The 25,187-nt window shown below is 45.0% G+C and overlaps 1 protein-coding gene across 1 annotated transcript in view; it reads left to right on the top strand.

The window, feature by feature from the left end:
* ZBTB10 (zinc finger and BTB domain containing 10) overlaps positions 1–25,187 on the top strand; it is a 592,770-nt gene that overhangs the window by 398,374 nt on the left and 169,209 nt on the right. The window contains exon 3 of the mRNA XM_044065781.1: positions 23,164–23,339. Within this exon, the coding sequence (XP_043921716.1) occupies positions 23,164–23,339 (176 nt within the window). The remainder of the gene's footprint in view (positions 1–23,163; positions 23,340–25,187) is intronic.

Below are 25,187 nucleotides of genomic sequence, written 5' to 3'. Positions count from 1 at the left end.
GAGTATTTACAAAATGCCTGGCTCCAACCATTGCCTGCTGCAGACAGAAAGATTCAAATTTACCCATACTTGGACGACTGCCTGATTCAGGCAGACAGTCAGGAAATACTGTTGCAGCACCTGACATTTGTAAAAGAACCTAACCTCCCTGGGGTACACTATCAACGAAAAGAAACTAAACTAGCCCCTAGTCAAAAGATTGCATTCCTGGGTGCAAGCTTGGACATAGCATCCCAGATGGCATTCCTTACTCCAGAAAAACAAGCCTGACAGGCTACTTCACTCAAATGGTCACCAGATCCCAGCTGCCCACAAGGAAAATCCTGCAGGCCCTAGGGTTCATGGCCTCTTGCATCCTACTAATTCCATATGCCAGACTGCATCTGAGGAAAATTCAATGGTACTTAAAAAGTTTTTGGTACCAACATTCTCAGGACCTGGAAACTGTCAATCTGAAGTTGTTAATATTCTTCCTATTCATCACCGATGGGTTCGGTTCCGAGCCCTCGGAACCGAGTCTGCCTAATACCAAGCTCGCATACATCAAAAACTCTCAAACTAAGCTGTTACCCACAATGCCCTTCTCCCAGTTACCTCGGATCTCGTTTGCCGCACAGCCATATAGCAGCGTTTCACCGAGCTCTCTAGCGAAGTGTTGTATTTTTCAAAATTTTTAGTATTTTGCAAGTTTTCTCTCTTAAAAACTCTTCTATACCTATTTATCTTAATCAGCTACCTATTTTTCTTAACCAGCTATACCCACGGGTATCTTCTCTTTACCTTTGTTGGTAACGCCCTTCTTTACCCTTGTGATATTCTCAGTACCATTGTTGGTATTTTTCTTCTTTTCCTTCTCTATCCCCTTTTGGATTGTTGAATTGTTTTTTTGAGTATGTCTGAAAAGAAAGGGACTTCGGGGTTTAAGCATTGCACTTCCTGCAATGGTAAACTCTCCAATAGCAACCTGCATGAGGAATGTGTATATTGTCTGGGGGTTCCACACTTCTCTGTGAAACCTCCCTGTCAGATTTGTTAGTTTCAGTCAGCGGACGCTGAATGAAAGAAGAAATAAACTTATTTTAAAAGGCCTGCTTCCTTCTCCTTTTTCTGAGGCTCTTTCAGCGTCAGTCTCAACCCTTCTAAGGACAAAAAAGTCCTCATTCTGACCCTTCTTCACTGGCTGGTGATAAGGGCAAGCCTCATAAGCACAAGGCCCAAAAGTCTTCCACAGAGCACAAGATCGCCTCCTCTGTTCTGACCACCTCGGCTCTGAGTTCTCTTCCAGTGGTCTCTACAAACATTGTGATGACTTCCACATTGGCACCACCCTCGGCACTGACTGTTAAGGTTTCGACTGTGATTTCGGCTCCAGCCTTATTGCCTGCCATTACCTCGTCACCGGCGTCTCCCATCACTGTTCCGGGACCGGTGCCTAAGACTTCTTGGGAACCGATAATGACTTCCACTCCAGCTATTCCTTCGGCTCTGAGCCCTTTCTCGGCACTGATAGTCCCCCTTTTGCCCGTTTCGAAACTGGAATCCTCGGTGCCGATTTTTACTGCTCCACGGACCCAGTACTCCCATCTTTGGATCCATTTTCAGGACAAGCCTTTAGCCCCTTTTTGGACCGACCTGACTCCCCCTCAGGAGTTTCGGTAAGATCCACCAGAAGTCTATCTGAATTGGATGTGGTGCACCTGTTCGTTCAGCTGCTGACAGCTACAGGGATTACAAATTTTCCTAAAACCCATCCCACTCCGGGTTTTGGGTTCATTGCCCCTGCGACTCCCACGTATTCTCCTCCCTTGGACTTTTCAGTTCTGAGGCCTATTGCTCCGACGTCTGCGGGATGACTCCTCTCCTTGGTGCAGACAGTGACCTTCTCTGAGGCTCTAAGGCCCCTTTGGGTTTCAGTTCCTTTGGAAGCACCCCTTCCTCAATCTCATGCTTGGGAGTTTGGAACCCCTGGTTCCAGGTACGATTCCAGTTGTTTCATTAGTTCCATCTTCGACCCGGGGGAAACTCCTGCCCTGGTTTTGCTTGAGGCTCCATCCCTAGGTGTGTGCCGTATGGCGCGGGGTGTGACCCCGGTTCCGAGATTGTCTTTCTCTGTTCTGGGCTCCCATTCCTCTTCGGGCGGGCCTGCCTTCCGGGTGATGGAGAGGGTGCTTGCTTCGGGAAGCGCACCTCCTATGTGTGACACCCCCCCCCCGCTCCTGAGCTGCAGCTATCACAGGCCACCCCCCAGGACGCAGAGAGTGCAAGCCTCAGGAAACCCCTGTACAGGGTAACTCCCTTTCTGAGTCGTCTTCAGATGCTCCCACTGAAGAACCACCTTGGAAACACGTGTAAGAGGAAACGCATGGACTCCACAGAGGCGTCCCTCACTGAGGATACGGGCTACAATGATAGGGAAGGATCCCCACGGTTACCCCCTGACAATGTTTCCTTTGGAGACATCCTAGAAATTTTGAGACAGAGGGGTGACTGGAAGCCTTCCAATCCTTCCTCATTGGAATCAGTATTCCTACAGGCCTTCCGCTCTGTCCTATTTCTTGGGTGACCCCCCCCCCCCCGCCGATGAGTTAGTCAAGCTCATCGTGCAGCGGGTGTGGAAGAACCCTGATACTGTTGAGGCCATTCCCCGGAGACCAGACAAAATACTCTCCCATCCAGAGGAACAGCCCCATTGGTCTAGAGGCTTACCAGTAGACACTATGGTGGTGGCGGCTGCCACAAAAAAGGACCTTGCAGAGGAAAGTCCTGGGCGGTGGACAGATTAGGGAAGTGAGTTTTTGCTTCAGTGACCTTTGCTGTCAGGTCTTTGAATTACTTGTCACATTTTACGGGGCTCCAAAGAGATCTCTTCTCTCAACTCTGGAATTCTTGCGGGTCAAGTTTTGGATGGGGCACGTGATAAAGTTGCTTCCCAGCTTGCTACCCTAGAGTCCATCTCCACCTCGTCCATGAGGTTGCTGTCCCATGCATCCGCGAAGGGGCAGCTAGAGCTGCCGGTGTAGTTATGAGACGCTACGTCTGGATGCGCATTTGTGACCTCACGGACTCCAAGTTTTCCTTCTTGAATGCCCCTATCGAACCGTCCACTCTGTTCGGTTCTAAAGTGAAGGACACATTAGCCAGGTGCGAGCAGGACGGAAAAACCTTGTTTGCCATTGGCCTACGTTTTTCCAAACCTTAGCACTCTTTCTCCAGGAACCAGAGGAGAGGAAAGATGTGGCAAAAAAATTTCAAGGTCCTTTCCGTAGTGCACGTGGTGAGGATTCCCCCAGAGGCAGAGGGGGTTCCAATAATGGAAGGCTCCCTTTTCGGGGCAGAGGGGGTCTCCGAAAACAGGACTCCAGGGATTCTTTCTCTGGACTACCTTATCGCTCCTAAAGCGCTGCCCGATTGCTTTCCTCTGGAAGCAGTCACGGCTAGTTTTTCTCTGCACCAAGCTGCCTGGCACTTTATTACAAAATATCAGTGGGTGCAGAGAATAATTACCAGAGGTTATTTCATCCCTCTAATCTCTTATCCAAGACCTCCAAAATGCCTTTCTGATGTTCCACCCAGTCAGAGGGAGGAGGCAGCTTCAGAAATAAGAAAGCTGTGCCTAAAACGAGTCATCCAATAAGTCCCCCCAGACCAGTGCGGATCCGGTTTTTACTCTAGATTCTTTTTGATGCCAAAAAAGACTGGGGACTGGAGACCCATTTTGGATCTCAGCCAACTAAACAAATCAGTAGTTCAGTCCAAATTCTGCATGGTCATGATACAATCCATTCTCCCATTTCTTCGGGAGGGTGTGTGGATGTGCTCGATAGATCTCTGGGATGCGTATTAACACATCAAAATGGACAAGCGCTGCAGGAGTCTCCTTCACTTCCGGTTTGGAGCCAATCATTACCAATTCAGAGCCCTGCCATTCGATCTCTCGACGGCCCCCAGAGTGTTCACGAAATTCCTAGCAGTGGTGACAACTCATCTGAGACTTCAGGGATTCCAGGTGTTTCCATATCTAGACGATTGGCTCCTCTTCACCCCCACCAAGTGCCTACGGGTCAGGGCCCTCCGCTACACTCTAGCACTGGCGGAGTTCCTAGGCATCTCAATACACTGGGAAAAATCCAACCTTCATCCCACCCAACAATTGGAATTTATAGGAGCAGTGTTCAGTACTCAAACAAGCAAAGTCTCTCTTCCTCCTCACAGACTTCAGATATTAAGGTTACAAGTACAAGTGATACTCTGTCAAAGGAAGGTGTCTGCAAGGGAAGTTCTACAGGCTCTGGGGTATATGGCGGCAGCCATCCCAATTGTACCCCTAGCAAGATTGCATATGAGACTACTACAATGGCTCCTTTTCTACCCGGTGGATATCCAATCTCCATCCTTTGAGCTCACAGATACTCATCACTGATTCCTGCAAGCAAGATTTCCTCTGGTGGATGAGAACAGACGAAAATCTTTGGTGCCACCCCTTCCAGACTCCCCAACCCAGTGCCACAGTGACCACGGACGCTTCCCTGATAGGGTGGGGGGCCACTTCCAGGGAAAGACAGTCCAAGGCGTGTGGTCCAGCTTTAGAGGTCAACTTGCATATCAATGTCCTGGAGTTGAGTGGTGCTGTTAGCGTTGCAGGCACTTCATCCGCTCCTTCTATCAAGAACGATTGCAATCCAGGCGGACAATATGTCCATCGTCTGGTACATGAAACAGGGAGGGACCAAATCCTACCCCCTGTGTTGCGAGGCCATGAGAATTTGGCATTGGGCGATAGCTTCCAACTGCTTTTTAATTGCAACGCATATCTCGGGGAGCTCCAAGGTGATTGTGGACAGGCTGAGCAGATGCATCCTCTGTCCACATGAATGGTCTCTCAACCCGAACATGATGGCAGAAATCTTCAGTCGTTGGGGCCGCCTTGCTGTGATCTTTTCACTTACCCTTCAAACAAAATATGCAGCAGCTACTTTGCCCTCTTTCACCCAGACGGAGGAGTCACCGAGAGACACTCTGACTCATGATTGGCCCGCAGGTCTCCTCTATGCTTATCCTCCGATACCATTGATATACCCCTGTTTCTAAAGAAAGCTATCCAGTTGAGATGCAAAATAATCCTCATTGCCCCCCCCCCCCCCCGTCCTCGACAAGTGTGGTTTCTCTTCCTCCGGCCTCACCTGTTACAACCTCCTTGGATCCTGGACACTTATCAGGACCTAATATCTCACCACAAGGGCAGACTCCCCCAAATCTATCCACTCAAGCTGACAGCTTGGTTTCTCCACTTCCATTAGTCGCCAGGCAGGAAACCCCCTCCTCACCTGTCCGCAATATTATTCTAGCCTCCCATAAACCATCCACCAGAAAACTCTACAGAGACAAATGGAAAAGATTCGCTACCTGGTCAGATTCTAGATCCTCTCTCAACTCCTACAGCTGCTATACTTAAGTATCTTTGAGTTGTTTGACAATGGGGCATCAGCTTCTACTATTCGAGTCCATTTAGCAGCTGTTTCCAATTTCCATAGCAGCTCTGATGGTGTTCCTCTTATCTCCACCTGCCTTTGCAAGACTTTTTTCAAGGGAGTTTTCCATGGCAGACCTATCAGGCAAGCTGTGGAGACATGAAATATCTCTCTGGTTCTACAGTCTCTGTCTCTCTACCCCCCCTTTGAGCCTGCAGCAACATGTGATCTTAAATTCCTGTCATGGAAATCGTTGTTTCTGGTAGCGGTCACATCAGCCAGACTGATGAGTTACAAGCCTTATGCATAAAGAGCCCGTATCTTATCTTCCATAAGGACAAAGTATCCCTTCCTACTAACCCATCCTTTCTCCCCAAAGTGGTGTCTGACTTTTCTCTGTTAACCAGCCCATTAAGCTTCCTGTGTTTTTTCCAAATTATTCCAACAAGGGAGAATACTGTCTACATTCATTGGACGTACATAGACAACTATGCTTCTACCTGGACAGGACTAAGTCCTTCTGCAAGTCGGACCAATTTTTCATTTCCATTTCTGGTCCAAGAATGGGATGTACTGTATCAAAAGTTACTTTATCAAAATGGCTCCGAGATTGTATTACCTTTTCATACTCCCTAGCGAATGAATCTAAACCTGTTCAAATCAAAGGTCATTCAACTAGGGTCATCGCAACTTCAGTTGCCTTTCACTCCTGGGCTTCCATGGATGACATTTGTGCAGCAGCCATTTGGGCTAAAACCCATACTTTCATCACGCATTACAAATTGGATTTGGTCTCCAGGGGAAAAGAGCAGCCTTCAGCTCTATGGTTCTCAGGAGTGTTCTTCCATAGGGGCCACCCAGGTTCTCCAAGTAGCTTGGGACTCTGTCCCATCAGTGATGAATAGGAAGAAGATTAACAACTTCAGATAAAGAAGTTATGTGTTACCATAATGTTTTGTCTGAGTTGTTGATGATCTTCCAGTCATCACACCCTCCCAAAGTCCCCCCACCAAAGGATCCTGGTGGTTCATCTGGGTCCTTCTGGTGTTTCAGGGTTTCTGCGCAGAAATGGCCTCTGTTTTCTGTTTCTTCTATATGTTGCATGCAAACTCGATCTGAGGTAACTGGGAGAAGGGCATTGTGGGTAGCAGCTTAGCTCGAGAGTTTTTGGTGTACGCGAGCTTGGTATTAGGCCGACTGTTCCGAGGGCTCGGAACCAAACCCATCAGTGATGACTGGAAGAAGATCAACAACTCAGATGGAATGTTATGGTAAGACGCAACTTCTTTTTCCTATCGTACCGTGTCTAAGGACAGAGTTTCTTTGGTGGGCAGCAGCATGCAACCACAATGAGGGACTTCCCTTTACTCCACCCCACGCTGCCCAGACCCTAACCAGAGACGCATCGGACTATGCATGCGGGGCACATCTGGACGATGAGTGCATTCAGTGGCTCTGGAGCCCAAGTCAAATTCATCTGCACATCAACCAAAAAGAGATGCTGGCTTTTCAACACGCTCTGACAGCTTTTCAGATCCCTATTCTCACCAGGACCCCTGCTAATAAAAATAGACAACACCACAGTTATGTGGTAACTCAATAAGCAGGGGGGAGAACCCACTCTTACCCACTCTGCAGGCTAGCCATGGCCCTGTGGAACATGGCCTTGGACATGCAGGTCCATCTACAAACTCATTTCCTGCCAGGCAAACAAAACTCACTGGCAGATGGCTTAAGCAGAAGTCTCCTAGACCCACACGAGTGGCAATTAGAACCCAGCACCTTCAGCCTTCTGATTCAGAAATGGGGGGCCCCAGAGGTGGATCTCTTTGCCTCCCCCTGCAATCACCACTCAGCAAATTCTGCACCGGGACACCTCACAGCAGGGCCTGGAAAGTGGATGCTCTATCCTTCCTGTGGGTAAACATCTCAATCTATGCATTTCCCCCTCTGCCCCTTCTCTCAAGAATATTGCTCAAGATAAGACAGGACAGACTAAGGGCAATCCTGATTGCCCCAGACTGGCCACTCCAGCACTGGTACCCACTAATGCGCAGCCTGTCACCGGTGCCACCCTGGCACCTACCCCAGAGCCCGACCCTCCTCACTCAGCAGAGGGGCCAGATCTTGCCTCCGTAGCTGCAAACCCTGAATCTTGCAGCCTGGCTTAATCCTTAAACTCTCCCAGAGTGACCAACCTAGATAAGCAGGTGCTGGACGTTATTCTCGAAGCCAGACAATCCACTACAAGGAAATCCTATGCTAATAAGTGGAAAAGGTATTGCTCCTGGATTCAATCTAAAGGAGAGGACACAACTTTGCCTTCCCTTCCACTAATCTTGGATTACTTAGCAGATCTACTCCACAGAGGCCTATCCTTCTCCCCTTTTAAGATCCATGCCTCTGCCATCTTGGCTCATTACAACACTGAGCCACCCCTCTTCTCTCACCCTCTCATCAAACAGTTTCTGAGGGGCAGACAACTTAAGGCCACCAAGGAGAGCACCCACCCCCCCCTGCTTGGGACCTTAACTTTGTAGTGGAAAAGTTCACGCTACCCTCTTTTGAGCCTGCAGCATCAGCAGAGTTAAAATTCCTCTCTTGGAAAACAGCATTGCTTCCAGCTATCACTTCAGCTAGAAGAGTGTCTGAGCTACAAGCACTGATGGCTGTGGAACCCTTCATTATTTTTCATGCTGACAGGGTTTCCCTCAGGATTGATCCCGCCTTTATGCCTGAAGTGGTGTCCAGTGTGGCTCTCAACGAATCTATCCATTTGCTAACCTTCTTCCCTAATCCTCAAAATAAAGGGGAAAGGATCCTGCACTCCTTGGACGTGCACAGATAGCTCAGATTCTACCTGGATAGGACTAAGCCCTTCAGGAAATCTGGCCAATTATTACTCAGCTTTGCACCTTGGGCAGAGGGCAAGGCCATTTCAAAACAGACAATTTCCAAATGGATAGCACATTGTATCCATTTCTGCTACAAGCACCATGGGAAACAAACCACTCAGGGGTCAGAACACATTCGACTAGACAACTTCTATCTCTACAGCATTCCTCAGGGGAGTCCCTACCAGGGACATTCTGGAGGGTGCTACCTGGAGTTCTGTACACACATTCACCAAGCATCACCACCTGCCTATATTTTCCAAATCCAGGGCGGGTTTTGCAACTGCAGTCCTGCAGGGCACATTAGCCATCCCAAACTCTGCTTGACTGCCTCCACCCTTTCTTCAGCTTTGGGAATCAACCCAGGTGTGATGACTGCAACACTGAAACACGAAGAACATAGTACAGTTGTGTACACTTACAATAAATGTAGATGTTCGAGTGTATTCACTGTTGCAGTCCTGGTTTCCCTCCCTCCAGCCCCCTTCTCTCTCTCTCTCTCTCTCCTCTGTGTATATTACTCACCCCTTGCAGGGGCTTTGTTATTGGTATTTACTTTTTACTGTTAGTGATTTTCCCATCGTAGCTTAGCTCCCTTTTGGGGGGCTCTTGACATCTGGGGCAAGAAAAACTGATGCAATGGCATCTGTTGCCTGTTTTTATACCCCTTACGACCTGACGTCAGTCCTGGAGTGACAGCAACTGACGCAGAAATGTTAAGTCTCTGGTATTCGGGCCGACTGAGGGCTACCTGCAGGCAGATGACCCAAGTGTGATGACTGCAACAGTGAATACACTCGAACATCTACATTTATGGTAAGTATACACAACTGTACTTTTTTGGTGTACTATATCATCTCTTGTATTATAGCCTGGTGGAAGAATGTCATAATCTTTAGTGTGCAGTTTAGCCAGTTTTCAGTGATGGTGATGAGTATGTCTTGGGTGTGTGATGACATGCATGCATGTAGATCTGGAAATTTGTTATAGATGCTGCTTAGGTTTATGTCTATTAATAGTAGGTAGTAGTTATGATTAAGGGGGGGGGGTGTAGGGGGTGGAAGGAGGTGAGCTAATGAGAGTTACAGGTGTTGCAAAAAAAAAAAAAAATCTTTAAGCTTGAAAGTTGTTCAGGTAAGTACTGGGGTAATTGTAATCAAGAAAAGAGGGGAATAATAGAAAGACCTTGATAGACTGTTTATTCTGATTACAAGAGGTGTTGCCTGATAGAAGTCATAGTTCCAAAGAACAGTCTGTAGCTAGTGCTGGTAGTTTTAAAATTTAAGATGTTGTAAAGGGGCAAACAAATTGTAAGAGTTAGTCTAGATATTGTTAGGTTGGAAAATGAAAAGTAATACGCTGTAGCTCAAAACTTTCCAGCAGTCAACCAAAGTTCTTTTCCAAAGTATTGCGAAATGCGCGGGTAAAAGGATTTAAGTAAGGGTTGTAGTGCTTTGTGATGGTGTAACTTAATAAAGACAGAGGTGAATTGTCTGCTGCCTAAATGGTCAGGTGCCATCCTCTCGCACACTGCATTCACCATTGTGAATTTAATTAGTGACGGACTGACAATTGATGTAATTCTGATTTGTTGTACTTTGATATTAATTGCAAAGGCTTATTTGTAGTTTTTCAGAAATGGTTTTGCATACAGTGCTCTGGCTTGTTCACGTAAGGTGCTTTCAGGAAAATTGTGGGCTTTGGTTTTCCTTGATAATTGTCTGCTTGAGTTGTATTGCAGAGAAGTCACAGTGCAAGACACAATGCTGAGCTCAGGAGTTATAGAAGAGTAGAAGTTGGCTGAAAATAGTAGTGCAGGCAGAGTAAAGCTTGAGGGCAAATTTAAAAAAGGGTAGTTACTGGTACTGTGTGTGGTAGAGAAGTTGATATTGAAAGCGTAGAACCCAAGACCATAGTAACATCTAATAGTGCATATCCGTTAAGGTCTCAAGTCCCTTCAGCAGGTATGGACCATCACTGCAGGAAGGCACATTATGGGTCTGGAACTCTGCAAGCAAAAGATGACTCCATTCCCTACAAATTCAGGAAATTAGGCACATCATTTATATATAATGGCAGTCTAACATAGACAAGTATAAAGTTTCTCTACTGATCTATTAATACTTATTTTTTGCGCAAAATCTTTTCTTTTTTATGAAAGCATATACAGTGAGCATAACAATGATGATTGACATGTAGCAGTATGACTAGTGAATATAGTGATTGTAGCTTGCTACATATCCCCCACCATGACCCAGGACCCCCATTCCGCGTTTCTGGAGAGACTGGAAAATATGAAGATCCTACCAAATGCTCTAATGTTGGGTGATTTCAGCTACCCAAACATTAACTGGGAGAACTACTAGAGTACTAATTCCGTTGCCCAACGCTTCCTAGAATTTATAAACTCGAACGCCCTGGATCAGCTGGTCAACACCCCCACCAGAGGTGACAACATATTGGACCTAGTCATCACCAACATGGGCGACTGGTGTTCCACATCGGAGGGCAACCCCTCGCTAGTTAGAGCAGACCATAGACTAATCACTCTGGATATCCACATTCCGCCCCCACCCCCAATCAAGGAAACCACTGTGAAAAACGTTTCAGAAGCAAACTTCACGTTACTTAAGACCGAGGTAGAAAGGTTCACAGCCCCCATGCTTAAGGACAACGCTGTCCAAGCTGCTGAATCCCTTACAGAGGCACTATATGAGCACCTGCATGAATGCATGGACCGTGCTATCCCAAGCAAAACCAAGACTCACTCCTCCAAGAAAAGGAAACCAGTCTGGTGGTCCCCTGCCATAAACAAGCTATACAATAGAAGGCGGAAACTAGTACAGAAGAGAGTAAAATCCCAAGAAGGGAAGACATCCCTGATCAGTATTGGCAAGAAACTACAATCCCTCATAAAATCATCCAAGGCTAGCTTCGAAAGAAAAATTGCCAAGGACTCCAAAGATAACCACAAAGCGTTCTTTAGCTATGTCAAGAACCTAAGTGGAAACTCTCAGATCTGAGTTAGTGCAGAATGGCACAAAATACACTGAACCGACTGATATTGCCAACATTCTGGCAGACAGGTTTAGTGCCTCTCGCCCCCTAAAGGGCCCATAACCATACCAGAAGAATGTAGAGCCCAGGCAGTCACTGAGACACTGGTTAAAATTGCCCTATCCAAAGCCAAAAACACAGCTTCAGTGGGACCGGATGCTGTCCCAGGCTGTCTCTTATACGAGCTCCAAAATGAACTACCCCGTCGCCTAAAACACACTGCTCAAACTCAGCCTCTCTACAGGCTACGTACCCATAGAGTGGCACACAGCAACAGTTATCCCGCTCCACAAAGGTGGAGCCCCAACGGACCCTGGGAACTATCGCCTCATAAGCCTGACTAGCCTGGTCTGCAAGGCTATGGAGTGCATCATCATGGAACTCATTAACAGAGACATTGGGAACCTCCAGACATTGGACCCTACCAGTTTGGCTTTAAGGGCAGATCATGCCTCCTGAACCTGGTGGACTTCTTTGAGACAGTTACCAAGTCTTTAGACAAGGGAAAGGAGGGCCACACAGCCTACTTAGACCTCGCAAAGGCTTTCAACACCATTCCTCATTCTGGTATAATAGACAAGCTCACCAGCCTGAACATAAACCCCTACGTCACAAGATGGGTTGCCAGTTGGCTCACGGATAGAACCCACACAGTGAGAGTTGCAGGCTCTAGGTCCGACTCTAAACTGGTTACAAGTGGCATCCACCCGGGACTCAGTCCTGGGACTCCTCCTGTTCGGTATATACTTCTCAGAAGTATATTCAAGCACAGGAGGACAATGGCTGACCAAGTTCGCAGACTACTGCAAACTGGGTTCTATAATTGACTCTCCGGCTGATACAGGCATCTTCTGGAAGGGTCTCTGTGAGTTTGCTACTTGGTATCAAAATCATGGCCTCAAGCTAAATGCCAAAAAGTGCATAGTCATCCCCTTTGGAAAAAACAAAGTACCCACGAAATACCACATACGTGGTAGTCCCCTAAAATACAGAAAATGTAATAAGGGATCTGGGAACCCAAGTAGATAGTAATCTCTCCTTTGCTAATCATATTGCCAAGGTGGTTAGAAAATCCTTTTATGTGGCCCACTTAATCACAAAAGGGTTCACATCTAGAACAAAGAGGGTATTGTGCCAATCTACTCATCATACGCATCATAGAGTACAACGCCCCATTTGGTATGTACATTACAAGACACCTGCAACAGCTGGAAAAGGCCACAGAAGTACCTCACCAAGAGGATTACTGACCTCAAACAGATGCCCTATGCAGCCTGCCTGAAGAAACTCCAGCTGTACTCTGTTGCATACTGCTTACTCAGAGGTGATCTCTGCCTGACATACAAGGCCATGTCCAACCCAGAATTGATGGACATGCTCCACCTAAAAAAAAACAAATCCCAGAGAGCCACATGCTCTAGGGATCTAGGCCTCACCACAACGATAAATAGGATGTGCTGGAGGGATAGATTCCTGTCCCATTGACTCCACATGCTTTGTAACAGGATTCCAGTCTACATTAGGCAGAGGCCCTCACTAACGGTCTTCAAGAGAAACCTTGACGAGTGGATGGGAAACAGAAAATTTACTCCGGGGATCACTGCAGTGGCTCTGCTGGACAGAGGCACAGGGAACTAATCTAAGGGGGCTGCGAAAGCCAACACGTTCTGGCTAGGCTTATAGATGCCCTTGGGCAGATAGCCTAGTACTTTCCTATGGACCTATGAACATTGCTAATTGATAAAACATAAAAGCACAATAGTGAAAACTGTGTACACATGCCAAAAGTCCATCATGATTGTATATACCAACTTCAAATTAGAAGATGTTTAAAAAGGGTTTCCAAAATTCTGTAAAGTGGGTGTGGGATTTGCGTAGGTTAAATATTTGTGAGCTAAGGTGTTTAGTAGCTAATTGTTTGAAACCCTCCCAGATGAGTGATGCTCTATCCTTCCAATGTAATATAGTATTTAAGTGACAAAACTAGTGCTATTAATATTCATGTTTGTAGGGGTGATGTGTAGGAGAACTAGTTTACAAGATGAGGTTGCTTTTTCATAATACTTATAAATAATGCTGCAACTGCAGGTTAAAACAAGGACATGTAAAAATAATTTTGTACTGATGTAAACTGATCTAAAATACATATGTAGGTAGTAGCAGAAATGCTCTCTAATGCATACTGATTATTATAATCCAGATAGCAGCAGAGATTCTCTAATGAAAAGTCATTAAATTGCAGCTTTAATCCTGCTGCTCATGTACTAGGTTAGTATATACCGTAGAGTAGCTGTAGTAAGAGTGTGGCAGTTGCTTCAGACTTGTAAACAAGTGTAATGGCCAAGTTAAAGTAGAGCAGCGGAATTCTGCTTTTTTATTAACGTAACAGATATACAGTGATTAAGATGTGTGTGGCATTCTGTCTAGTGTTGCAGAAGCTGTTTCAGCTAAGAATCACTTGCATGCAAGGAAAATAGCAAAATGTTGTACAGTGTATTGTATAAAACACGTAAAATAATTTTGGTTTTAAAGCTTTAGCAATCTTCCCATTGGTGAACAATACTTCAGTAGTGATTAAATGAAGGACATAGTATAGTTGTGCAAGAACTTTGCCATAGCAGTAGATGTGTCTGTTAGACCATTGTTATATAGTTATATATGCTCTCACCCGACACCCCCCTCACCACCACCACGACACACACCACTTCTTATCCTGTTCCTTGGCTGATGTGGATCTACCCTTTACTCTCTTCCTGCTGATTTGAGTCTTGTTCTTACTTTTTTTTTTTTTTGGTCTCGAGTCTTCTCTTTCTGGGACAAGAAAGCTCTGAAGAACTTTGAATTTGTATGTCCCTTTCATACTAGCACATACTTTGATGCACTGGTCATGGGGACATGCAGGACAAGAGGAAGGCACCCAAGCTTTAATGTATTGGTCAGACACACGGTATCCTTAATTTGACCCAAAGTAATTCATTCGTCCACCCAGCCTGGACACCTTAGTCATTGTCCCATTAAGGTGCATGTTATCAGCGGACATGCTTTCTGTTTAAGGGAGGCTTTGACAGCCAGATATAAAGAAGTTTTACTTTGAAATGGTAGTGATTCTCCATTTACTGCCACAGAGGAGCCGTGGACCCTAACCACTTATTAGTTATGTTGGTCCTCAAATGTCTGTGAAATCTTTATAAATCAGTATTGCTTTCTGCCTCTCTTAAAGGTACAGGAGCCTGACAGGATCCCTTCCTTTTATTCTCGTTACCAGTAAAGTGGTTCCTCTAAGGGTTTTTATGTTTGATGTGCCCCAAGAAAGTAATCTCTTCTGCATGGGAAGTCAGTTTTGTGCTAGAAAAGTTGATATGACCATTTGAGCAAGCAGGTGTGGCACCTCTCCCGGTAATTTGAAAACTTGGAATTGCATCATCCAGGGGAATATCAGAATTGCAGGCCCTCATGTGCAAGCATCCCTTCATCTTCTGTAAAGACGTGGTATTCCTCCTCACTAGCACTGAAGTCTGTCCAAATCTAGACATTAGTTTCACTATGTCCTACCCTACAAAGCAAGGGGTGGAAGGATTTTGGATACTCTGAGTATGCATAGACAACTGAGAGTTTACCGAGAGAAAACTAAAGTAGTAAGGAAATCAAACTTGTGTATTCTTAGCCTTTGCAAAGGGTAGGAAAGATAAGCTTGTCACAAAACTGGCGATTTCAGAATGACTCTCACTACTTTTCCTTCTCCATAGTAAGACTGTACCTGGGCATATGAGAGCCCACTGCACAAGAGCTGCTGCTCCCACTTCAGCCATCCATAGAGGAGTTGGCACATGGGTAGCCTTTGCAGAGTATGCCACCTGGGCAGCTGGTGCTTTGGTCTTTGGATGAGCTCCTAAAGCTGACTGGGCAATAAAGAACTGAACGTAGCATGGTCAGATGTCCCTGTTCTACAGCAGGAGTGTTTATGCCCAGATGGGAAGGAATCAAGCCAGCCAAAAAGTGGAAAGTCGAAGAGCTCTGGAAGCTGATCTTTCTGCAGCAGAAATCCCAAGTGTGAAACAATACTGTGACAGTGAACTTGAACATCTGCAGTTACGTTAAGTACCTACACTGTTCAAAGAACTGAACAGAAGTAGTAGTACTCTGGACATGAAGTCCTGTGCAAATTTATTTCAATTGTGATGGTCTTCTGTGCAACCATATCTAAACCTTGCAATGTTCGTGTTACCCTGCTGCAGTCATCACACTTGGGTTATCCTGCAGTCAGGCGGTCCCGCAGTTGGCCTGAGTTCCAAAGAGTTCCAAAGTCTTGGTCCGGCGTCAGTTGCTGTCGCTTCTTCCCTGACGTCAGTGCGCCAGGGGTATACAAGAGGCATCCAACACCATTTTCTTCACTCTTTCTGCCGCGCGGCGTCCGAAGCAGTTCGCAAGTGCCGGTCGGCCGACACCTGAGATTTTCGATTCAAATTTCAGTCCGAAGTCTTCAATAAAGCTAAGTACCCCGTTGGGGAACCTTTTCTTGCCTCAGTCCGATGTCAGAAAAAGTTAACAATTGCATTTCTTGTGGGAAGCAAATACCTCATAAGGACTTCCATTCTTATTGTATTCCTTGCCTAGGCCCAGACCACGTCATCACAGGCTGTCGGTTTTGTGCTAGGTTTAATAAACGAACTACCAAATGCCGTTTTGACTTCGCACGGCATTACTTTGGTAGGAAATGAAATTATATCATGCCGTCGGAGCAGCCGACAACTGGCATGCATAAAAAATGCAAGGATAAGGACAGGCATCCTAGGAGCAAGCCAGACTCCGAGGCCTCTGCTGGGCCTTTCGCCGGTTCTCCGGTTTTCAGTGAGGTGCCTACGCAGCCCCTGACGACCGCAGAATTGGAACCCCAGACAGCTTCGGATTCTCAAGCGGAGAGTACTAGGCTGTCGCAGCCATCTTCATTAGGCCCTTCCGACACCGGAGCAGAAGGAGATCCCGGTGCAGTAGAAACACCTTCGGTTGCAGAAGGTGTCTTCAGACCGACTACACTCACCATTAAATCTTATGCTAAGCTTAAAACTCCATTAAAACCAAAAAAGACTGTACATCAGTCTCCAGTTCAAGGCCCCATGCCTAAGAAACAGATGCTTAAGATGGCTGAAGATTTGATTACCCTAATCGGGGGTTCCCATCCCCCTCCAGATAAAAGACCAAGACAAGAGGAGGATTATGCTTCCTCTGACCAGGTTTCTATTTCCTCAGATTCTTCTGAGGAACAGGATTACGCCTTCCCCCTTGTGAAGACTCTGATGCTGAAGATTCTATTCCCTCAGCATCTCCCCCTGAAGACTACTCCTTTGGGGAAACCTTACATACCATGAGGGAACATTTCCACTGGGAAGACCAGGACTACTCTGATTCTAAGAAAAGGCTCAGAGAGTTCCTTTTACTACCCCAGCACAGACCACTTGCTATCCCTCCAGTTTTAGACATTGTGGATGATGTTTACTTGGAGTCTAGTCTAAATCCAGACTCTCTACCTCCTGCTCCAGCCAAACCAGACAGATACTACAGAGTACCTGACTCACAAATTCCTTTATAAAAGCCCTGTGGCTGACCAGAAACAATTTCCCAGGGTCCCAAAGGGGCTAAAGCTTCTATGGCTAAAAATCCTGTGCCCTCTGAAAGGGATTCCAGAGCCCTAGATAGATAGGGAAAGAAGATGTACACCTCAGCTACTCTGGCTATGAGTGCATTAAATTGTCAGTTTCACATGCTGAAGTAACAGCAATTCCTAATGTCTCAATTAAAACAAAAAATGAGCACACATTCTGAACAGTTCAAGGAAATGCAGGATCTGTTGCATGCAGCTGAACAGGTGGGCAAACATACTTTACAATGTGGATTTGATTCATTGGAAGCTTCCTGTAGAGCAGCTGTTACTGGGTCTGTCATACGTAGACGTGCTTGATTAAAAGAACAAACCCTACCTGATCATGTTAAAGCAAAATTATTGGATGCACCTTTACAGCAGGATGTATTATTTGGTGTCAGAGCAGAAGAGGTTTTAAAGAAAATGGAGGATAAGGCAAAGTCTATGCAGACTGTCAAGGATTTTATACAGGTACAACCCTGACAGATCACAGAGGGGCAAATACAGACGCCCAAGGGGCAGAGGTCAGTCACAAGGCCCTTACAAACCTCGCCAATGGGGCACTGCTACCCAGAAAGGAGGAGAAGACAGGCCCCAAGCTAGCAGAAGACAAACACAATGACTCAGCCCTCAAACTACCAAGCAAATCTCTCTTGGCAGCTCCCTTGGGAGGAAAATTTGCACTTTTTGCAGCCAACTGGCACATCATCACAAGAGACAAATGGGTCCTAAACATTGGCTCAGAAGGATACAGATTCCACTTTCATACCTTGCCAAGGATAAAAGGAATGCCAAACCAGCCACCAAATCAATGGGCAGAGGCACAAAAACAAATTACAGCTCTCATGGACATGAGCCATTCAACAGGTACCTACACAGGAGCAAGGGCAAGGATTTTACTCAAGACTCTTTCTAGTCCCAAAAAAGGACAAAGCATGGAGACCCATTTTGGATCTTTCAATTCTGAACACCTATCTGCAAGTACCAAAATTCAAGATGCTAACACTACAGCAGCTTCTTCCCATGCTGGGCAAGAATGTTTGGCTAGTAACGTTGGACCTCGAGAAGGCATATCTGCATGTCCCCATCAGACAAAATTGCAGAAGATACCTCTGCTTCATTGCAGGTTCAACCCATTATCAATTCTCTGCACTGCCCTTAGGCTTATCTACTGCGCCCAGGGTCTTCACAAAATGCCTGGCACCAGTAATTGCATACTGCAGACAGAGGAATTCAAATCTACCCATACCTGGACGACTGCCTTATTCAAGCACAAAGCAAGGACTTCCTTTTAAAACATCTGGCATTTGCCAAACACCTTCTAAGTTGCCTAGGGTACACAGTAAAGAAATCAAAACTAGTGCCCTCACAAAACATATTCCTGGGTGCCAGCTTGAATACAGTGGCCCAGATGGCTTATCTCAAGCCAGACAAGCAACAACAGCTGACTCAGTACTTCAAAATAATGGCAACAAAGGCCCAACTCCCTGAAAGAAAAATTCTGCAGGCCTTGGGATTTATGGCATCTTGCATACTACTAATAGCATTTGCAAAACTGCATATAAGGAAATTACAATGATACCTGAAAAGCGTATGGACTCAGCACAGCCACAGCTTGGAAACATTGATACCACTCATTCCCTGCCTTCAACAGGAGTTTCTATGGTGAGCACAGGCATGTCACCTCAACAAGGGTCAGCCTTTCACCTTACAGCTAGGCATACTATGACAACAGATGCATCGGACTATGCCTGGGGAGCACACACGGCAGGACAGTGCATTCAGGGCAAATGGACTACAAATCAAAGGCATCTGCATATCAATCAAAAAGAAATGCTAGCAGTACAGAATGCCCTAACAGCTTTCAAGGACCTCTTACACCCAGGACATCTAATAATAAAGACAGACAATACCACAGTAATGTGGTACATAAACAAGCAAGGGGGCACACATTCCTACCCTCTATGCAGGCAAGCAATGACCTTGTGGAACACAGCACTGTCTTACCAAGTTGAACTACAAGCACAATTCCTGCCAGGAAAGAAAAACACATTGGCAGATGACCTATGCAGAAACATCATGGATTCCCACGAGTGGAAACTAGATCCACAAGTATTTGTAATGATAACTCAAAAATGGGGACGCCCAGACATAGATCTGTTTGCCAACCCCCCAAAACTACCAACTTCAAAAATTTTGCACAACGACATTCCACCCACAAGCTTGGAAAGTGGACGCCCTCTCATTCAGTTGGAAAGCATTAACAGTGTATGCCTTTCCTCCCCTGCCTCTTCTAGCAAAGGTACTGCTGAAAGTCAGATTAGAGAGGCCACAAATGATTCTCATTGCACCAGACTGGCCACGCCAGCACTGGTATCATTTTAAGGAACATGGCCCACGGCCCACCATGGATTTTGCCACAAATTCCTCACCTGCTCACCCAGCGAGACAATCGGATTCTACACAGCCAGCTCAAGACTTTAAACCTGGCTGCATAGCATATTACCTAAACAACCAGCCAACACCTCTATCCAAAGCTGTTATGGATGTCATTCTGGAGGCCAGGAGGCCCAGTACCAGGAAAACCTATTTAGACAAATGGAAAAGATTTTGCGCCTGGAACCAGGCTAAAGGCCAAAATCCCCTTGATCCCAACATTCCTCAGATTCTACAATATTTAACTGAGATGTTGCACAAAGGACTTTCCTTTTCATCTATTAAGATCCACGCCTCAGCAATTTCAGCTCATTACAAAACGGATCCTCCTTTATTTTCACATCCACTCCTAAGACAGTACCTCAGAGGGGCTAAGAACATAAGACCGCCCAGGAGAGCTCTAACACCTACTTGGGATCTCAACTTTGTTCTGGAAAAGCTTATACTGCCGCCCTTTGAACCAGCTTTTTCAGCTGACTTAAAATTTCTTTCATGGAAAACTGCCCTGCTACTAGCAATAACTTCAGCTAGAAGAGTCTCAGAGCTACAGGCACTAATGGCAGTGGAGCCTTTCCTCATTTTTCATCAAGACAGAGTCTCTCTATGAACTAACCCTTCCTTTATGCCAAAGGTGGTATCCAGTGTGGCCCTAAACCAAACCATTCATTTTGCCCACCTTTTTCCCAAATCTCCAGAACAAAGGAGAAAGACTCCTGCACTCTTTTGACATTAACGGGCAATTACGTTACTACTTGGATAAAACTAAGGCTTTCAGAAAATCTGACCAGCTCTTTGTAGCCTATGCTGCAGGATCACAAGGAAAAGCTATCTCAAAACAGACCATTTCAAAATGGATAGGACATTGCATATGTTTCTGCTACACGCATCATGGGAAACCAGTACCTGCTAACATTAGGTCCCACTCCACCAGGGCTACAGCTACATCAGCAGCCTTTCTCAGGGGGGTGCCAACCAAGGATAATTCTGAAAGCTGCAACTTCGTGTTCAGTGCACACCTTCACCAAACAGTGTCACTTACCTCTATATTCTAAGACTAGAGCTGGTTTTGCCACTGCAGTTTTGCAGGGTCTACTAGCGTCTTCTAACCCTGTTTAGCTCCACCACCCATCCTTAGATTAGGGATTCAACCCAAGTGTGATGACTGCAGCAGGGTAACACAATGAACATAGTACAGTTTTGTACCTACCATAAATGTAGATGTTCGAGTGTTCACCCTGCTGCAGTCCAGGTTACCCTCATTCCATCCCCTTTGAACTAGCTGGACTTATCTATACCATTCTATCCTATACAACCTCTGTGGTGTATTTGCTTGTGCCTGAAAGTATTTTTATATGTACACTTTTATATTGCAGTATATATATTGCCTACCTATTGGGGGCACCTGACATCTGGGGCCAGAAAAACTGAAGAAAATGGTGTTGAATGCCTCTTATATACCCCTGGCGCACTGACGTCAGGGAAGAAGTGACAGCAACCGACGCCGGACCAAGACTTTGGAACTCAGGCCGACTGCGGGACCTCCTGATGGCAGGATAACCCAAGTGTGATGAGTGCAGCAGGGTGAACACTCGAACATCTACATTTATGGTAGGTACAAAACTGTACTTTTTGGAAGGTAGAAGGTTGGTCTTGCATTGGGATTCCTTCCTACCCTCATGCCTTAAGTGTTCAATGCCCAAAAGCATATCACATGAAAATCATGCCTGGTGAGGTGGACTAAGTTTTCACTTTGGTGCAGATCAGATAACGTTTGGCTTAAGGTGGTTTCTGCTCCATAAGTCCTTTATTTCATAGCCTTCTTTGACAGAGTGATTTCTTGTGCATGATTTGAGGTACCTTTTAGCCATCCCTTATTGCTTGCCCTTGGAACCACCATTAGTAGCAATCACCTTTGTGAAACGGATTTTGAAGGGAATACTGCATTTGAGGACCACAGTGAAACCAGTACCTAGTCCATGGGACTTCTTTAGTGAAGTTAAAAGACCCTTGCTGCTTTTGAAGCTGCAGCTTGCAGCCCTGTGAAGTCTGCAACTTGGATAAGTTTGTTCTGGTATGGCTATTACTTCAGCAGTAAGGATTTGCAGACTTTTAATATGCAGAGCTACTTATGTGATGATTCAGACAGGGTGACCTTCAGGACCAGTTTCACAGTCATGCCAAAAGTGGTCTTGAAAGTGGCAGCAAAATATCCAGTCAATTATTAGAAGCAAACAAGAGAAGCTGTTGTACTACTTAGCTGTGGATTGGCATTAAGATGTCGTTTGAGCAAGGTTAAGGATTTCAGGCAAGCAAGCAGTTCATGTTCTTAATGCCAACTAGACAGGAAAGACTAGTGCCCAGTAGACCCTGTCCATTTGTTTGGCTGGCAGCATTGCTTTCTTTTGTCCGGCATGGAAAAAACCTTACATGGCCAAATCAAGACTTGTTGGTCAAGGACAGCCATTTACTGTGGCTACCTTTTTCAGGATGTAGCAGTCCAGATTATTTTGAAATGTGGTTTAGATGCGAGCCCATTTACACTTTCTCTAGAAATTACAAACTGCGCTACCGTTTCCAGAACAGAGAAGCCTGAACCCATATAGTTCTGAAAAGTTTGTGTTCTTTCCTGAACCCATATAGTTCTGCAGGGCTTTCCTTCCCTCCCTAGATTTGTGCAGCTTTTTCTCCTTTGCTGCTCTTCCAACATGTTCTAATTAATAGTATGTTGATGATCCTTACAATAAAGATGATAGAATTGTACAGGTATACTTACCATACCAAAGATATTCAAGTAGGACTAGTGTTGCAGTGTAGGCCACTTCCATCCCCTGTCTATCCCTGTCTTGTTTTGGGGGTAACCCGGCACAAGTAGTCAGTGCTAGAGAAGTCAAACTGGATTGTCAGATGTCAGTCTGCGTGTTTGTTTTTTGCTGCAGTAATTATCTTAAGCATGTATGATTAATGGAGAGCATGCTTACTGAACTGTACTGTTGCTACGTTGGTTGCATCCATCTATCACCCTCAACTTTAAAAGATCTGGTGGCCTTTATATCATTAACTGTGTACCACTTAGTCTCCCCGAATATTTTTTTTCCTGCTTGGATTGTGATATTTTCTTAGTGTGATGTTTTGTATTTTGCTTCATTACTCTTAGTATGAAATCCATTACAGTTTTGTGGCAAGCTTTTTATGGATATCTGATTTTGTATTGTTTTAGTGCACTGTGTTTGCTACTTCCCAGGATATGTGCGCAGTTTTCTTTTTATAGCCAGGCTCTCCCTGACAACCAAATGGATATGACCAGAGAGGACAAATGTCTGCCTTTGGTCATTTCCCAGTGTGTGCATTTTCCTGCAACATCGATCCTGTGAACTGAAAATCTTTTGGTGAGCACTTCATGACTGAATTGATTGCACATCAAAGTGCATCTCTCATGGTAAATTAAAGCCAAATTGATTGATTGGAAATGGTGTTTACAAGCATTACAACAGTTAGAACTGTGGTCGTCTGAATTTTGCTTGCATTCTTTTGGTTTCATTTGTGCTAATGGGTTACAGTTGTACTGGGTTTGTTTACTGATGTCAATAACTGCGTTAAAGCTTCCAGTGTTTGTACTTGAGTAAATTTTTTTCACCTGAGGAAACTGTTAATCTGTATTGTTTATTTTTAGGGGAGTCATCTGCTATGGCTGTTAACAAGCTCAAATGTCCCCACTGTAACTATATAGCCAAATATAGGAGAACACTAAAAAGACACTTACTCATTCACACTGGCGTCCGATCTTTTAGCTGTGACATCTGTGGAAAGCTGTTCACTCGAAGAGAGCATGTGAAGAGACATTCTTTGGTGAGTGTATATTTGTTGCTACTTTTATTGTACTGACATATAATTAGATACGTTTGCATTGTGAAGGTCCCAGTCTTGAAATGAAGGCTTGGGAGTGGGGGTCTTCCACAGCACATGGAACAGCTTCTTTCCTCTCTTCTTTTAAAATTTAAGTCCCACCTTTCATGTTGCCTTGATTACCGTAGACCCACATAGGGTGCTGTTTGTTAGTACAGTTAGTGCAATATGCACAACCCACTGGATGCAGGTATCTTTTTTGCTATTTGTAGTTTGCATTGCATGCTAACTTTTGTTGGTTAAAAGGTTCTTCTTTTAAGTAGTTTAGGCTGTTAAATGCAAATGTATCCATCAGATCCTACCAGTGTTTCATCCCAGTGACATTTCATTGGAGAGATGAGCTTGAAATTTTTATTTCTCGAGTTCCCAGGAAAGACTACGAAAAAGAGAAGGTAATATGGCTTCTATTCAGAGTCCTCAGTTGTAACCATGACATCTACTCCCTTGTTAGCTCAGTCATCGTCCTGTAGCAAGAGGTTGTTACTTGGATCTTAATCCTTAAATGCTTGTGTGGATAGATGAGTAACATCTTCCTGGCATGCACAATAGTAATTAAGCTAATTGCCATGCTGTTGGGGTACATGGAATGTGCATTTAGGTTCCTGAGGCATAATTTCTATTATCTGAAATCTAGCCAGGGCTTAGCTACTCATTTCCTGAAATGTTGGCTTCATGCTGGTAAGGGAAGTCAGCAATTGTTGGCTTGCCCCTTTGATTATTTGGACTCTTGACCTTTCTGTTCCTTGTGCTGGATTTTGAGAACTTATTTTCATGTGAAAGATGGCTGAACTTTTATTATGTAAGTTCACATTGAAACATTTGCTTTTAGTGCCAGGTTCATAATTTGCCCTCATAATACCTGATACTGCCTTTGAAATTTGTCTTTATTGCTTTTTAAGGGAGCATACGCTCAAGTCACATTTTTTGCCCACTAGGGAAGAAAGAATGGTTTTAGAGGATGTAGGAACTTTTGTCTGTCATTCTGAGAATTTCTTCAAGGTTGAATTAGAAGTGGAAATCCTTATAATGGGTGCTGACAGTGAATCAGTCAGTTCCTATCTTGAAGGCTCCTCCGATGAGATCTTCATGCTCCCATATTTCACTCTAGAGTTGTCCGTTTGTCTAATTCTTGCATAGTTAGAATCCAAATGCTTATCTAGAAGAGGATGCTGCTTTTCCGCAAGGTGAAACCTTATTTCATGACCTCATCATTAGAAAAGGCTAAATACCTGTATGGGTTGCTTCCTCCCCAAGTGGCCCTTTTCACATGTTGTTTTAATTTGTATTAACTAATTTTGCCTGCTGAAAAACTTAACATTAGGTCATGCTGTGCTATCAAGCAGAGTTGAAAGCCGTGGTCAGATTTTGGAGTAGATTTTTAAATTTCATTTGTTGCGGTTCTAGTCTTCTTATCTGGTACAAGTTTTGCCATCTTGACTGATGAGAGAGAGTGAAGTAATGGTTCCACTAACAGCATTTGAGATTGAATTCCATGTTGACCACTGCATTTCTGACAATACAGATGCTAAAACCTGTTAAGCTACTTTGGACACCCGTTTTATGGGTTGTGTTTTAATTTGGGAAACCATTATAGAAGACTTGCAAAATATGGATAACCTTGCCACTATCCATTTTTTTTCCAGACTATCCGGAAATCAAACAGTGTCTGGTAGTGTAGAAAACTGCATGCTTTTTTTTAATACAGAAAAGCATTGTAAATCAGCAGAATTAAGACCTCAGGAATGCAGTGTGTTCCTCCTCAGCTGACGATGGGGTAACATCACAAAATGG

This window comes from Protopterus annectens, chromosome 3.part0 (genome assembly GCF_019279795.1).
Source record: "Protopterus annectens isolate FY-2018-M chromosome 3.part0, PAN1.0, whole genome shotgun sequence".
NCBI lineage: Eukaryota > Metazoa > Chordata > Ceratodontiformes > Protopteridae > Protopterus > Protopterus annectens.
The sequence above is the reverse complement of the archived record's forward strand: the minus strand, read 5'-3'. Positions and strand labels throughout refer to the sequence as shown.